The sequence below is a fragment of the Hevea brasiliensis genome, chromosome 8 (assembly GCF_030052815.1).
Source record: "Hevea brasiliensis isolate MT/VB/25A 57/8 chromosome 8, ASM3005281v1, whole genome shotgun sequence".
In the NCBI taxonomy this organism is placed as follows: domain Eukaryota; kingdom Viridiplantae; phylum Streptophyta; class Magnoliopsida; order Malpighiales; family Euphorbiaceae; genus Hevea; species Hevea brasiliensis.
In genome coordinates this window covers 14830905-14848713 of record NC_079500.1, presented here as the reverse complement: position 1 = coordinate 14848713, position 17809 = coordinate 14830905, and the positions used below count along the sequence as shown (strand labels likewise).

At 34.7% G+C, this 17809-nt stretch overlaps 3 protein-coding genes across 3 annotated transcripts; 2 read left to right on the top strand and 1 right to left on the bottom strand.

Moving 5' to 3' along the window:
• Positions 1-1328: 1328 nt before the first annotated feature.
• On the bottom strand, positions 1329-1787 carry LOC110663791 (uncharacterized). The gene has a single exon (XM_021823205.2). The coding sequence runs from the start codon at positions 1785-1787 to the stop codon at positions 1329-1331; it is 459 nt and encodes a 152-aa protein (XP_021678897.2).
• Positions 1788-14076: 12289 nt separating this feature from the next.
• LOC131182491 (proline-rich receptor-like protein kinase PERK4) lies at positions 14077-15573 on the top strand. Its single transcript, XM_058152049.1, has 3 exons — positions 14077-14228; positions 14471-14546; positions 14730-15573. The coding sequence occupies exons 1-3, from the start codon at positions 14136-14138 to the stop codon at positions 15404-15406; spliced, it is 846 nt and encodes a 281-aa protein (XP_058008032.1). The 5' UTR covers positions 14077-14135; the 3' UTR covers positions 15407-15573.
• Positions 15574-16114: 541 nt separating this feature from the next.
• LOC110647199 (proline-rich receptor-like protein kinase PERK3) lies at positions 16115-17364 on the top strand. The gene is made up of 4 exons (XM_058152048.1): positions 16115-16407; positions 16621-16744; positions 16874-17029; positions 17201-17364. Exons 2-4 carry the CDS (start codon positions 16625-16627, stop codon positions 17327-17329), a joined length of 405 nt encoding a protein of 134 aa, XP_058008031.1. The 5' UTR covers positions 16115-16407; positions 16621-16624; the 3' UTR covers positions 17330-17364.
• The last annotated feature ends 445 nt before the right edge of the window (positions 17365-17809 follow it).

Here is a 17809-nt window from a genome sequence, read left to right as displayed (position 1 = left end):
GCTTGTTTCAAAACTATGTCTCCCTCTTTGATCTTTTTTGGCTTCACCTTCTTATTAAAGGCCCTTGCTATCTTCCTTTGATAAGCCTGCATATGATACAAGGCTCGCATTCTCTTCTCATCAATCAAAGCTAGTTCTTCATATCTTTTCTAGGCCCACTCATTTTCTGGAATCTTAGCTTCTAGTATCACTCTCAAGGATTTGACCTCTAGCTCAATGGGTAGCACTGCTTCAGTCCCATACACTAAAGAGAATGGAGTTGCCCCTGTGGATATTCTTGTAGTAGTGCGATAACCCCAAAGAGCATAAGGGAGTTTCTCAGGCCAATCCTTATAGGTTTCAACCATTTTTCTCAGAATAGTTTTCACATTCTTATTTGCTGCTTCTACTACTCCATTAGTCTGTGGCCTGTATGGTGAGGACTTGTGATGCTTAATCTTGAATTCGGTAATTAATTCTAAGAAATCACCTTTGAACTGATTGCCGTTATCTGATACTATCTCATGGGGTACCCCAAACCTGCAAATCAAGTTCTTTCGCACAAACTTACTTATCTGCTTGGCCCCTACTACTTTATAAGATTCAGCTTCAACTCACTTGGTGAAATAGTCAATTGCCACAATGATAAATCTATGGCCATTAGAAGCTGTGGGAGAAATCTTCCCAATAATATCTATGCCCCATATTGAGAATGGCCACGGTGAAGTCATACTGTAGAGTTCACTGGACGGTAGGTGATTCAAATTCCCATGGATTTGGCACTCATGTCATCTTTTCACAAATTTAGCACAGTCGGTATCCATGGTAGACCAGTAATAGCCCAATCTTAAAATTTTGCCCGCTAATGCCCTTCCGTTCATGTGAGGACCACACACTCCTGCATGTACTTCCTCCATTATCTGCTCAGACTGCTTTTTTGTCACACACAAGAGCAATAGTCCTTCGAAGAACCTTTTATAGAGTTGCCCCCTAGCCAAAGTGAACTGAGTGGCTAATCTAGGAATTGTAGCTCTATCCCTACTATTAGCTGGCTGTGGGTATTCTCTTACCTCTAAATATCTTCTTATGTCCTCATATCATTTCATCTCATCTTCTAGATCTAAATGTGTTATTATTAACCCTTCATAGCATGGGATTCTACTCCTCATTAGGATAACTGGCTAGGTCAGCTTCTGATCACCCTTCTCCCATAAGGATGCCAGCGTGGCTAGAGCATCAGCCATCTGGTTCTGAGCTCTAGGCATGTGCTTCATTGTCACTTCCTCAAAGCTAAATAATAGTTTCTTAGCATACTCCAGGTATAGCCTCAACTTTTCTTCTTTCAATTCCTATTCACCTTTAACATGGGAAACCACTAGCATTGAATCTCCGAACACCTCCACTTTTTTAGCCCCAACAGCTATTAATGCCTCTAGGCCACAAATGCAAGCCTCATATTCTGCAATATTATTAGTGGCTGGGAAACATAGCCTTTTTGACATTGACAATTGTTCTCCATTCGGTGCTTCCAAAACTACCCCTATACCGGCTCCGCTCTTATTCATGGCCCCATCAAAGTACATTTTCCATGGATGGACCTCTACTAGCTTGAGACTCTCATCTGGGAGGGTTGTTTCAACTTCTTCCTCTTCATTAACTGGATTTTCAGAAAGAAATTCGGCCACTACACGCCCTTTGATGGTTTTTCGAGTCTCATACACAATACCAAATTCAGACAGTAGGACCAACCATTTGGCCAATTTTCCAACTAGCGTCGGTACTTCAAATAGGTACTTTAAAGGATCCATCCGGGATACTACGATAACTCGATGGGTCTGAAAGTAGTGCCTTAACTTCTTAGTTGCCCATACTACAGCCAGACATGTTCTTTCTATTAGTGAATAATTCTCCTCATAAGGAAGGAGTTTCTTACTGATGTAATAGATGGCTCTCTCCAGATTCTCTACTTCTTGTGCCAACATTACCCCCAGGGCCATGTTTTCCACTGATAGGTAGAGGATTAGAGGGATGCTAGGGATGGGTGGTGACAAAATTGGTGGATTGCTCAGGTACTGCTTTATCTTTTCAAACGCCTCTTGACATTGCTCATTCCACACCACTGGCTGATTCTTTCTTAGTAGCTTAAAAATTGGTTCACAGGTAGTTGTGAGCCTAGCTATGAACCTACTGATGTACTGTAATTTTCCTAAGAAACCTCTAATCTCTTTTTCTGTTCTCGGGGCTGGCATCTCCTGGATTGCCTTCACCTTATCTGGGTCAACCTCAATCCCTTTCCTACTGATCATATGCCCTAACAGTTTGCCTGAAGTGACCCCAAACACACACTTGCTAGGGTTCAGTCTCAATTTATACTTGATGACCCTCTGAAAAAACTTCTCTAATGCCTCAAAATGTCTCTCCCTAGTTGGGGATTTTACTACCATGTCGTCCACATATACTTCAACTTCTTTGTGCATCATGTCATGAAACAACATAGTAGCCATTCTCTGATAAGTCACACCAGCATTTTTTAGCCCAAAAGGCATAACCTTATAACAATAAGTCCCCCATTCAGTGATAAAAGCTGTCTTTGCTTTATCTATCAAATCCATGAGGATCTGATTATATCCCGAAAAACCATCCATGAAGAGGACATGGCCATGCAAGCAGCACTGTCAACAAGCACATTGATGTGAGGCAATGGGAAATCATCCTTAGGGAGTAGCCTTTTTCAGGTCCCTATAATCTACACACATCCGAACTCGCCCATCCTTCTTGGGGACTAGCACAATGTTGGCTAACCACTCGGGATACTCAATTACTTCAATGAAATCAGCCTCAATGAGCTTTTTCATCTCTTGAGCTATCTTTTCTTCCCATTATGGCCTAAGCCAACGCTTCTTTTGTTTTACTAGCCTCATGTTAGGGTCTGTGGGGATCTTGTGTTGTACTATGTCTCGATCAATTCCCGGTATATCTTTATAAGACCAGGCAAATGCTTCTTGGCACTTTATTAATAAGGCTACAAATTTATCTCTTTCTTTTTGGGTTAAATCTTCAGCTAACTTAATGTTTTTAGGATCATCTGGTGTACCCAAATTAATAGAGATTGATTTTAATGCATTAACAGAAATAGATTCTAAATGATTATGAATGCCATGCGTGTAGCCATTAGGATGAACATCAAACAAGTAAGCAAAAGGACTAGTCATATTATTTATTTTTGCCTCAAAATCGTCATCAAGTACATCATAAATAACAATATCAGTATCACTACTGTGAGCATTACAAAAGACAGACTCAAACTTAGGGGTATAGGTCTAAGTGCTTGGCTTCCATGCAGACCTTAACTTGATGGCACTGACCTCTTGTTCTAATTTCTCAACATGCGGCAGCTCTTGGTCATCAGTCCATGCAATTGCGCCCTCCCTGATAAACTTGGTGGGCAAGTCCCTCTTCATCTTCAGTTGGCTGATAGCCCAGCCCATATCTAGTGATCGGCCCCTTTATTTCTAGAAAAGTCATTAAGCCATTAGCTCGTTTTCCCAGACCCATGCCAGGAAAAAACTTCATCTCTTTCATCATAGTGGCCACCCTAGGGTCCATCCAGTCTCCATAGATCCCAGCAACTTGGAAACCAGACAATAGTGGTACCAAACCATCCACTTGCAGCATAGCTACTTCCCCATCTCTTTCAGCATTGACGGTGATTATACCATCTTGGTGCGGGATCTTGATCTTTTGGTGGAGTGTAGAGGGGACTCCACCTAAGGGATGGAACCAGATTCTACCCAACAGTAAGGAGAATGTCATGGGGATGTCTAGCACAGTGAACTCAACTTCAGTTTCTATAGGCCCCACCCTAACCATAGTCTTGAATACCCCTATCATGTTTCTCTTTGAATCATCATAGGCCCTGATAATCAGATCAGAACCAGTTGGTTTAGACATAGAAATTCCTAATTTTGGTAAAATCTTCAGAGGGCATACATTGATGGCTGACCCATCATCTATCATCACACAAGGCACTTTCCACCCTCCAACCTCGGCGGTCACAAACAGAGCCCTGCTATAGTTTCTCCCCTCAGTTGGGACATCATGATCAGAGAAAGTAATATGACCCCCATCTTCTATAAGCATAACTTTGGCAATCTCTTCTGGAGTTATCTCCGTGGAGACCTTGAGTACACTCAGGGCCTTGGTCGATCTTGATTACGTGTTTTCTGATGCCAATAGCAATTCCCAGACCGTTACGCTAGCTTGAGTCCTTTTCAATTGCCTAAGGAACTGATCATCCTCTTCATCTGTGTCCTCTTCAGCCAACACCTTGGCTTTCCCTCTCATGTTGTCCTTCTCTATGGGTGGATCAGAATAATATCTACCACTCTTGGTCATGTGGCTCACCCTACTCTTTTCCTCTCCGTCAGAGTCAACCCAAACATCTAACAAACCTTCCTCATCACTTGAACTATCCCAAATATCAATTGTCATTACAGATTGAGGTTCATCAAGCTTTTGGATAGGTTGGATAAGGTTAAGAATTTGGTCAGGGTCAATTGAGGTGGTGGAAATCATGTAAAGTTTTGGTGGAGGTGGAACATTATGGTTGGGCATTGGGTTGGTGCGTGTGTTGAGTCGATTTTTTGGGTCAGCTATTTTCTTAGCATCGATCAGGTCCTGAACTTCGTGTTTTAGCCGAAAACATCTATCAGTGTCATGGCCATCAGTTTGATGGAATTGACAGTATAGGTTAGCATTGTAATTGGGTGGCAGTGGGTTTGGTGGCGGTCTAGGTGCTAAGGGTTGGAGGAGGCCCCGAGCTTTGAGTCCCTCGAAGACTTTAGATAGAGGTTGGTTGAATTGAGAGAACTTTCTAGGGGTGTGGGACACGGTTTGAACCTCAATGACTTTGTTTTCCCCAGTAATATTGCTAGCTAACTGGTATCCTCCCCTCTTAGGCTGATAACTCTTCCTTTCATTGTTCAATACTTCCTCCACTAATACCCCAGCATCATATAGCTGTTCAAAGGTAGCCAAGGGATAACAACAAAATTTCTCATAATAACTAGGCTGCAGACTTTTCACTACCAATCGCACTTGATCCTTTTCAGCAGGCCTATTGGTCATCTTCATGGCCTTTTTCCTCCATCTCAATAGATACTCTGAAAAGGTTTCATTTGGTTTTTGCCTAGTGGTCTTTAAGTCTCTCAGGGTAATATCTAAAGCTGTATTATAGGAATATTGTTGCACAAATCTCCTAACTAGGTCCTCCCAATCTTTTCTCACAATAGCTTCTAGCCCATGATACCATGAAGATGCAACCCCTTCTAGTGACATAGAAAAGAACTGAGTGACTTAGTTCGTAGTCAAACCAGTTATTTTTATGACTATCAGATAAGACCTGAGGTGGGTTTTTGGGTCACCAGTACCACTGAATTTAGCCAAATCAGGCATCTTGAATTTTTCAGGTACATTTCCATCCAATTGGATGTCAAAGTCATCTGTATCTAACAGCCCCATTCCAGTAAATTCAGCTTGCTTTTTCACACTGGCCTGAAGTTTTTCCATCATCTCAGTAACAATTCTAATCTCCTCACTTGCTCCCTTTTCTTTCTTTTTGGCCTTGTCTTGGAGATAATCTTCTTCATCCGAAAGGTCATCAAAGGCCTTCTTTTTACCAGTCTCTTCTTCAGGCCTTTTCACCTGAAGTTGGCCATGATTTTTCCTTCAAGCTCAGCCATCTTGGCATTCAAAGCTTCCTCAACCATCTATCTAAACATGACCTTAGTGTCTTCCATTTTAGCTTGTGCAGGTATGACTCTTACTAATCTCTTTCCCTCCCTAACCCAAGTGACCTGGTTAGAAGTCTTCCCGATGTGTTCTAAAGCTATGTTTACTATAAGAGAAAAAAAAATACAAGGTTTTAACATCTTATGCTATGTACATATGCAATGCATGAATGCATGAATATGCACTTTCATTTTTACCTTTGCCTTTACAAAACCAAAACCGAACCATACTAATAGGACCAAAACTGAATCAAAACCAAACTGTATAAACTAAACTAAAATCGGACCAAAGACTAAATAAAAAAACTGAAAAGAATGTCTCCAGAACTGAATCTTCCCCTCCTTATACCTTCAACTCTCACGTGTAGGGTAGGAAAAAAAATTCTATCCTAGGCTACGGTACACTAGACGCACCAACAGGGAGTGTTCCAGGACGACCTTTCCTTTATAAACAAATGATTTGTATCCTTAAAGTTTAACTATAAGTAAGCATCCTCTTGCTTAACATGGGTTTTAAAATGGACTTGGGCCTATACACACATTGGGTTTATGCATAGGCCTAGGTTCATCTCAACTACCACTAGATCTTATGGTTTGAACAGTAAGGATACGAATCCAGCACAACAAAAATCTACGGGGTACCTAGGATTGAAATCTATGGCTCATGGGCTTCATCGGGTAGAAAAAGGGTCACCCATGCGAGAGCTTGTCCATTAAGCACAACGGCCAGAGCTGTGGCACTTTTATATACTCGAAGGTACGGGCATGGAGTGCTAGCATTCACCAATTCGTCATAGCCCTAGTAGAGCTATGGTCTCCTTGGCTAATACTAACAGGGCTAAAAAGGGTAAGAGTGATCCGTGTGATAGTGTAGTGCAATGCAAAAAGTTTAGCAGAGGAATAATATTAGACTAATAGAAATATGTTGGAGTAACTATCCATTTAGTCCCGAGTGGAGTTGCCAAACTGTAGGGGCAGGGGCGGGGGCGTGAGGCGAAATATCATCCATTAGAATTATATAAAATACACCAGATAATGCCCAGGAAAGATGATGGAGTCACAATGGTCTCACTTAAGTACCACCTCATTAGACAACATTTCTTAGACATGCACTTCATACAATCCTAATAGAATCAAACCATTGGTAAGTACCGTCTTCCCATAACACTACCACGGTACTAAGAATTTATGCCACGAAGGCATAGATAGACAGGAGTCGCCACCCGGGTAATAACCGGGACATATTCAGTGTTTCTTTCGAGGGTCATGGATGGCAACTTACTCCTTGCAGAGTTTCTACAACCGTCATTACCATAGCCCAATGTCTAGGTTCGGGATAGTGGGTACGTAAGGGGAAGGTGTTAGGCACCCCTTACGCCTGGTCTAACCTCGTTAATTCGAGTGCCAGTCCTCTACTAATGTTTCTAAAAGTCTTGTTTATCATTCCTTTATTAAACTTCATTCTAAAAAATGCAATTCTAATCCTACACACGCAAGTAATTCACAAAAGGGTTGTTTACACACAATTTTCATGCACAAGTAATTTCTATCTATGGGATTGCTAATTATTTAAATGATATTTACCAGATGACTAAAATTAATTTATTATTGAGAATTTAATTTACAAACAAATTCAATTTCAAATAACCCTACGTTTCTATTTAACCTAATTAATTAATTTTCACCAAGTTACCCTAAGGATAATTGAACTAAGTTAATTATGTACATGTGTAATTTATTCTAATATCACATAAGGCCCAAACAATCACAACCTAATAAAGATTTTTAACATGCAAATTTATTTTACAATTAGCAAGTATTAAATTAAATTTATTTACATGCCAATGTTAGTTTAATTTGCAAACAAGATTAATTTTAATTTACAAAGTATTTATTTAAATTAATTACATGCAAAAGTCAGTTAAATTAAAAACAAAGTTAACTTTAATTTACCAAATAAAAGTTCTATTATTACTACAATTTCATGCCAATGGTTATTCGAGAAGTTTAGAGCTACTTACCTGTTGGTAAATGCAGTTGCCATTGGGGCAAACTACCCTTAAAAAAGGATATTCTCTTCTAGTATGGCAATGATATCCCTGGCTTACTCCCGTTTAGCTCCATATAAGCTCCACGCAAATGCCCTCTTTGGTACTTACCTTAGGGCTACTTACCAATTTTGTTTGTAATAAAAAATAAAGAAACTAAAGAAAATAAAAGAAATAAAGAAAATATTAATAACAATTTACATTGGATTCTAACTCTAGTCTCCTAAAGGGTTAAGATTCCTAATTAGTTACAACTACCTAATGGTCTAAGTCTTCTAACATGATCCAAACACTTCATAACACTTCTTGAATTAAAAGAACACAGAAAAATAGATCAAATATCAATTAAAACCCAAGAAAATATAAGAACATGCATAAATATGCAATTTCCAAATTCTGACAGATTAACGGTAGCAAGAAATCCGATTTTTTAAAAATAGTTATACATACCTAAAAACTATAAAAAAAATTACTGAAGACAGCCTACATATCATACAAGATCATAAAATTTATAAATCAAACAAAACCCTAGCCGAATGGTCTACATAAATCGTAACTTTTCTAAGTGACAGAATCGTACTACTTTTTTGTAAAATTCATAACTCATTAACCACAACAGATATGAATGCAAAACCAATTGGAAAAGATTCATAAGATTCTGAAGTTAATTTTAGACACTAGATTTACACAAAAATATTAAGGAACAAGGGAGATATGGGCTCCACAAATCGGATATCCAGCAAATCAGATTTTACAGGAACCCTAACTTCAAACAGCCATAATTTATAAAATATTAAAGCTTTTTTAGTGATTCTTGAGCCTAAAATTAATGAAATTTCGTGTAGAATATGAATATAATTTTTACAAATTTTTTACAGATTCAAAAAATAAAGAAAAATAATAAAAATACGAGAGACAGAAACTAAACATGTGCAGAGTTATGTATCCCCTCAAATTAAACATAATTACATGATCTATATGAACATATAAAATAAATTGAAGACAAAGAGCATAGAATTAAAATATTGTGTGGCATAAATCTTGAAAAGAAAATAATAAAAACTGACCTTCCAGAAATCTTGTATGAAAATCTTCTTGAAGAAAAGAAAAAAAAAATGAAGAACTCCAAGAGTCTTGAATATCTCTAAATTTCTTATAGCTCTGAATTTTCTCTTCCTCTTTCCTCCCATCTCTCCTTCTTCCCTTCTCTAGTAGGGTATTTATGGGGTTTTGGGAGAAAGGTGTAATAAGGTTTGGAGTCTTAGGGTGATAAAGTTTAGATGACTTAAACAACTAAAATTGCAGAATTCGAATAAGACTAGGATATGGGTGAGGTGTTTCAACCAATAGGAAGACAGAAAAAAATGGAAGGCACCAATAGGGAGTGAGGAAGAGGTGTGGTAGGGTTTGAAGTCCTATTGTGATAAAGTTCAGATAACTTAAATGACTAGGATTGATGAATTTGGATGAGACTGGAATATGGGTGAGGTATTCCAACCAATAGAAAGAGAGGGAAAGGGGGTGATACCAATAGGGAGTGACGAAGAGAGTGGGGCCAATAAGGAGAGAGATATTTTGTTATTTTAATTTTTAGAAAATAATTAAATTTGTCCCATTTAAAATTCCTAACTAGGTTTTCTTAAGCCCATAGAGCCCAATTAAACTTAATTAGATCCATTTAAAAACTACCCATATTAAATTTGAACAAAATAAAATTTTATTTAAATTTAATTAAATTAATTTCCCCAAAACTTTATTATTATTTTTATTTTTTCAAGATCATGCCATTGAATTAATAATTCAGCTTCATGCCTCCAATTACATCTTACAGTCATATAATTTTTCATCATCGGGTTTCCCACGGCCTCAATGCACATACTCATCACAAAATAAGGGTCTACAGTCATTATGAATAAATCCTTATATCTATCCTTTTGAAATCTCAACTCTAGTAACATTTGAAGTAAATTTTACACAGCTACACAGTTTGGACACGGTCAATTAAATATTAATCTAAGAGCTGTATCGTAAATTAATCATGTACTCCACAACAAACGACATCGCCCAGTAATCCCAACCTTCATGCTGTACAGGTAATATATATGAAAATGGCATCGTCGTAATCTCATTAAAGTTACAATGGATAAGTGTATTCAATCAAATTCATGCACAAATTATTTAATTATTTGGTCGATTTATTAAATAATGATAAGCAATTCTGTTTTCATTTATTGTTAGTTATTATGTTAATCTAACGGTAAAAATGAAAATACTGTTCTTTCCTTATTAATTTGAGTTTAGCTTCACTAAAAAGTACTCTGATTATTTAAAAATCATGAGTATATTAATGTGAGTAATTACAGCCTTAAAATTATTTAAGAAATAAATTTAATTCAGGTATATATAAACTAAATTCAAAATATCTGAGTATTTTTTATACTAATCTTAGAAAACCTCTATATTTAAATTTTTATTAAATAATTTATATATGAAGTAGAATAAATATTAATATTAAAATTTGTATTATTGCATTGATTATTTAGGATTAGCATTGCACGGTTTCTTCTTATTTTAAATTATTAAATGTTATAGTCAATCAATAGCAATGTTATATATATATATATAATTTTATTTTTCTCTTATGGTTCCATTTCTTAGTCCTTAGAAGTTGCCTAGATGCTTGATGGATAGGGAAAATATATACTCTTATGTTCTAATTCTAGCGTTTTGTTTCCTTCCACTTTGAGGGGTGTTATAGTTTGGTCTAATGTTGGATCTACCTCACGAGAAGGATTTGGGCTGAAGCAATATAGCTATAATGAACTAGCAGAAGCAACTGATAAGTTTGCCCAACAGCAAACTCCTGGGCGAGGGTGGTTTTGGTCTAGTCTATGAGGCAACACTAGGTGGCAAAATAGTTGCCATTAAGAATCTTAAAATTGGTCGGGATGAACGGTCGCAGTCGAAAGAAGAATCGGAGAAGGAGATTAAGGTTGTTAGCCAAGTGAGTCACAAAAATCTGGTTAAGCTGTTTAGATACTGCATTGAAGGAGACGATATATTGCTTGTTTTAGAGTACGTTCCAAAAAAATCTGAGACATCATTTACATGGTGAGTCCTTTTGTGCTCTGAGACATATACAAATAATAATAATATGATGTTAAGATCGATCTTGCTCACATGAAATGACATCGCAGGAGAGACAACTTTGGAGTGGGAAAATAGAATGAAAATCGCCAAAGGCATAGCTGAAGGGTTGCAATATTTACATGAAAAATGTTAGTAAGCTAGTTTTGTTCTTTTTTTATTATTAATTTATTTGTAGCTAAAAGTATTTATTGTGTCCATATAGGTACACCCAAAATCATTCATCGTGATGTTAAGGCCGATGGTATATTTATTGACGAAAAGTATGAGCCAAAGGTAGAGTATACGTGTCAAGATTTTTCTTAGAAGATATTAATTTCATATTTGGATATAAATTTGCTTATTATATATGATTATTTTTCATATTAAGACGATATTTCATCGAGCTCATAAGTTGGTTAAATTAATTATAAGTCATAATTTAAAGTTGACTTATTTGTTTAAAATATTTTTTGAGCCTAAAAAAAAAAAAGTTGGGGTGAGAAATTTCTCATTTTAATATTTATAAGCTGAGTGCTTATAAATTAGTTTGATCAAATGCTTTACTATATTATTCGCATTTAATTTTATAATCCCACTATGTATCCTTATTTTATTTATTGTTATATTCATATTTAAAACATATATGTTCCTGTAATAATTAAATAAATTGTTTATATTAATTTTAATAAATATTTGTCTATAAAATATTTTTATTTAATTAAAAATTAAATTATATTTTAATATGATTGAAATATATTTTAATAATATTATAATAAAATATTAAATTAATATAATTTATCATTTTAACAATTAATTTAATGCTTTTTAGTCATTTTGATAAATTATATGCCACAATTGTAAGAAAAAAAAAATACCACAATAAATCTGTTAAATCTGCTGAGTTCCTAAGAGCAGAAGAGTCACCAAGTGCAAAAATCCAATAAAAGATGCATACACAAGATCTAATTGTTATTCAACCTAACCCAAGTATCAAACATAACCATCAACCAATTCAACTAGATCCGCTTACAAATCATAAAACGAACCATATGAGACCGCCCAATTCCTAATTAGCCCACATGGGTATGATAATCATTCAATAATCCTCAAAAAAAGTAAATCAAATTACCACAAAATCATCAAATCAGATCATAGAGGCACCAACTTCAAGCCCTCAAAAAAATTAAAGAAAGAAACCAATTCAATTGGGAAAACAGATAAGAATGACCAATTTCCTTCCAGTATATCCCATCAGATAATTAATAAAGACGGAGAAGAAGAATAATCAGACGAAAAACTAATAAATTTTTTTTAAAGGAAAGAAAAAAAGGAAACAAGAAAAAAGTAGGTCAGATCACATCTAAGCACCAAATCTAACCCAAGAATCAACTTCCATGGATCCAAAGTAACACATGGGTTATTTTTAGACAAGAACGAAGAACGAGTGAGGTATAGATATACCTGAGAAAAGTTGGAGCTCTGGGCCCAAACGCTGCCGTCTTGGCCGATGATGGCGGCAGCAGAGAGATGATTGCCTTCGATTTCGCACATAAGATGCTCATCCACATATGTTTGCCACGACATCTTCTTCTGCTTCTTCTTCAAATTCAGAGATTTGATGAAGCTTTTTTAGTTTCTGCGCTGTGCAATGTGAGTATGGATTGTGCTCAGCTGAGAGAACGAGAGAGGTGCGTTCTTATCTGCGAAGCCAGCAGACTGATATTGCGTTAAAACGACGAGACGTGGTCGACAAACGGTGTTCTCTTTAGGGTGCGTTTTGTATGGACGTAACGGAATGGGCCTGAAATTTTATAGTATTAATATTAAAGTAATATTTAAGCAATAATGAAGTTTAACCCACTGATATTAAAATTATTTTCGATAATTTAAAATTTAAAACTTTAGTTTTAATTAAAATTAATTATATAAAAAATAATATTAAGTGAATAAAGAATTATGATTGAAATTTAAAAAATAATAATTTAAATATATTTAATATAAAATTAAATAATTTTTTTTTAATCAAGAGAGATAGACACACACTTAAAATCGTTACAATTTTAATAAATTCATTATTTTTATATAAACTACACACGCACGTTATTCATAATCAATGTAAACTTTTGAAAGACCAATTCCTAAACATGTCAGACCCATTTACGAATCTTAATTAAGGTCATATCAAAACACTCAATTTAATCAATGATTTAAAATCATCTACAAGCCAATTTTATTTATAATATTAAGAGTTTGAATTATAGAGTCGTTATTATTAAAAAAATTTATTGAATATCACTCCCCCTCCTAGTTTGAATGTGAAAATATTATATAGTTAAATAAAAATAAATAAATAAATAAAAATAATTTCAGCCTTTCATGGAGAATATTATTAGGCTAGAGATTTGATTGGCTTGTGGCTTCCAACCGAAAAGATTAATTAAGAGATCTGTCGGCCCCGGATGATTAAAGATTAGAGCCTCACTCACATCACTAGATCAAACAAGGGAACTGAACTGTAAGATGTTTTTTTTTTCTTCTCTCTTTATTTAAGTGGTTGAATACATTAATATTATAGTTTGATTTCGAATACTTAAAATAAAATAAGAATGTTGAAATCTCCATCAAATATTTTCATTTTTCTGGATAAAAGTTTTTAATTTGGTTATTCAATATAGTTTGCAGAAATAGAGCATTATCCTTTTGAAAACGTCTCTAAAATGTCAGATGTTTATTCCTATGGTGTAGTTCATTTAGAACTAATAATTGGGGGGGAAAACTTAGCTTGAAGGTGCTAATATGGTTGCTTGTTCAATGCAGTTATGCAGATCCAGAGCATTATCCTCAAAAGGTTTCTGAAAAGTCAGATGTTTATTCCTATAGTGTAGTTCTTCTAGAGCTAATATCTGAGAAAAAAATTAAGTTTGAAGATACAAATATTGTTGCTTGGGTATCACACTCATCTATAATAGTTAATGTCTTTTAGAAATTTATGGATTCTTTCAAATTTCCCAAACTAAATACTGCTTTTCTGTTATACTATCAAATAAAGGGGAAATGATGGTTAGAAAATTAAATCTTGATCAAAAAATAATAACTACTTGTATTTATTGATTTTCAGGCAAAACCTCATATTCAATATGCTTTGCGCAGTGGAGACTATATAAATCTTATTGATTCCAAATTATTGCAAATGAACTACAACGAAAAGGAAATGAAAGCAATGATTTCTTGTGCTGCGGCTTGCATATATAAACCTTCAAACTCTCGTCCAAAAATGAATCAGGTTAAAATTCGATTGCATAATTATTTGGCATAGACATATTTCATTTATTTTCATTATTAATTATCTATTAGAGTATTCAAAAAATATGTAAGAGGATAGATTGATTGGTCTTTTTCCACCTTTAAAAGATGTAAAACGTGAAGAGATACCATTAGATCAACATTAAAAATTAAAAAATAACAAATAAAAAATAAAAATATTATATTCGTGTATAACCTTTTCACTATTGCTATGCCATGCAGATAGTTCGAGCACTTGAAGGATATATGTGTATAGAGGAAATATGGAACGAGAAGAATGACAACATATTCCTGAAAGGTACTACATGTTAATTTCCATTTCTTAGGGAAATTTAATATACTAAACACACGATTGCCATAAAAAAATTCATATATTAAATTTCCTCTTTTCTTTTGATCAACTTATTAGTGATTTTACTTTACCATAGTCCTATCTTTAATTATATCACTACTCTAATTTACTATTCTGCTCCTTGACCAGATAATCCTAAGTCTAATGGATCTCATAATGTTGAGCCCAATGGATCTCATAAATCGAAACCTCTTATCAGCTCAGAAGCTAGTGGATCTCATAATATTGAGTTCAATGGATCTCAGAAACTGAAGTCTCTGGTCAGTTCAGAAGCTAATAATGGCATTGAACAGAAGGAATTTACTCATCGAGAACCCTTGGTGGCAATTAATGGATCCTCTAATGCCACTAATTTCACTGAGAGGTTTCAAGATTATCGGCAGAGGAAAATTAATTTTCAAGAAGATAATCAGCCGAGAAGATTTACTTATCAAGAACTAACAATGGCAACTGGAGGTTTCTCGGAGGACAACCGTCTTGACGAGGGTCCTTGGGGTCAAGTCTATAAGGGAGACCTAAATGGTGAAAAGGTGAAAGTTAAGAAATTTAATAATCCTAAGAAGCAAGAAGAAGAATACACGAAGATGAAAGCTGTTGCCAGTGGTTTCCGTCACAGAAGTCTTGTTAACCTTATTGGATACTGCGAAGAAGGAGCCAATAGACTGCTTGTTTATGAGTTTGTTCCACTGGGCAAATCCTTGAGAAATTATTTTGATGGTATGCCCCTAACGAACTTGTACTATGGCTTTGCGGGAAACTATGCTTGTGGTGTCATATCCAAAGACCATGTCTATCCCAAAATCTGAAGACAATAGCCCATATTACTAATCCAAAAACAATCTGTAAGCTATTAGGTTTCTAGCTGTAGGTCTATATTATTAATCCAAAATCTGAAGACAAAGCCCATATTCTATTCCTTTTGGGCCTTTGGAATATTTACTTGGACATTTCAGTTTGCGATTTGTCGTCCTAACAATTAAATGTATGCACGAAATACAGGTGAGGACGGTTGCCGGAGACTAATTGAAGCTTTAATACTATTGGCAAGAACATTGGATGATTTGGAAAATAAACTTGCGAAAGGTGAAAATGAACTTGCGAAAGTTAAGTAATTTAGGCATTGGCTACTAATCCTTATCTGTTTCCAGAATTAAGGTGTTTGTATCTGATTCGTGATTTATGTTTTTTCAGAAAATTTTCTGTCGTGGCATATGTCAGTGCATTGGAAGGACAAATTTTTTCTTGATGACGATTTTCAGCTCAGGGTGATAATTACACATATAATAGCACCTTATCGACAATCGTTTGCACATATTTGGCCATTTTATTTTTTATATATATAAGAAGTTTAGAAATTTTATTATCTTTTATATTTATGCAGACGATTTTAACTGCATTTAACTTTACATATAAAAAGTTCAATTAATGGACGGTCAGCTTATTATTTAGTGCATAATTAATTGTAAATATATCCCCATGTAATTGCTGACAATAGCAGATAATTAGCATATGTGTAATTTTCTAAATCTTGTAGTCATATATTTTTATAGGACATTTGAAATAGGAATCATATTAATGGATAAATTTGACGGTGGAGCCATAAAGTTTTTTGTTTTTTAATTAGATTTGATGTTGAATGTGTCACTCATATATTGGAAGATTAAACTATACAAATAAACTGTGTTTTTGTCTTTGATATTAAAACTATTAGATGCACTAAATTTACTTGGGTCATATTTGTTCAGATTGCAGAGTATGGACGTGAAAAGTTTTCTTCAGATTTTTAAGTTACTCGTAACTCCGCTAGGTAAAGATGAAAATTCTATTTTCTATTTTGTTGCCTGAGCTAAATTAAATTGCAGCCATGTGATACACTTTTGGCATATTAGGAAAAATTTTATATATATATATATATATATATATAATAAAGGAAGAAGAGCATCTTACCATGTTTACAACTTGGGGAATATTTGTTGAACTTCTTCTCATATTTTAGCACTTCTTACATTTTCAAATGCAGATGTATGGCTCCTGAATATACTATTACTAATAAGTTCACCAAGAAGACCATTGTTTATTCCTATGGTGTAATGCTTCTGGAGATGATAACTGGGAAAGAAGCTTTTGATGATATAGTTGAATGGGTACGTACTTGTTGCTCAATTAATGTAGTCTATAGATATTGTTGTACATTTATAATGTATAGGAAAAAAATTTTTGAAATTAAAGCTTAATTGCTTTGGGAAATACTAATAAACTATATTCATATTTAGGGTGTGCCTCAACTTGAACGAGCTTTGTCCATTGGAAACCTTGATTTTGTTGACAAGAGATTAAAGGAGTATAACAAAAATGAAATGAATCGAATGATTGCTTGTGCCTTAGCCTGTTTACGTGATAATCCACAAGATCGACCAGAAATGAGACAGGTAATTCCACAAACAGTTTCACATATTTAAATTATGTAGATTGATAGATGTTCAATGCTCTAAATAAATAGAAGCACTGTTGTTCATTCGCTAATTAGTAGTCTGTTGTTTGAGCTAATATTCTAACCAACCTCAATCTGTACAATCTTTTAACACTTATGCTCAAAGCAGATAGTTGAAGTTCTGAAAGGAAATATTGATATGCATGATCTCTTAAAAAGGGAACAACAGCTAACGAAGCAAGTTGAGTTAACTTTCGGGATGGAATCTCTGCCCAAGCCCAAGATTATGGCAAGTTGAGATTGGCCTCAAAAGGTCGTTGTCCAGAAGATGTCTTGGACTTATTGGTATATCTGCATGGAGGTGAGTGTTTTAGGCCTTGATCTATTTCAAGATTTAAGGTGTTTGTATCTGATTTGTGATTTTTGTATTTTCAGATAAATTGTACTCGAAGCATATACCAGTGCATTGGAAGGACAACTTTCTTCTTGATGATGATTTTCAACCAAAGGTTATAATTAAATATATAGTAGCACACCTTGTTGGCAATCTTTTGCACATATTTGGGATTATTATTATTATTATTATTATTATTATTATTATTATACTGAAAGAATTTTCGAAGTTTTATTATCTTTTATATATATGCAGCAAATTTACAATGATAAAAAAGGTAAATTGACTCTTTGTTTTATTAAATTTCTCTTATATATTTACATATTTATTTAAATTGACTTCTCATTTTTATATATTAAATCCTTTTTTTTAAGTAAAAAATAT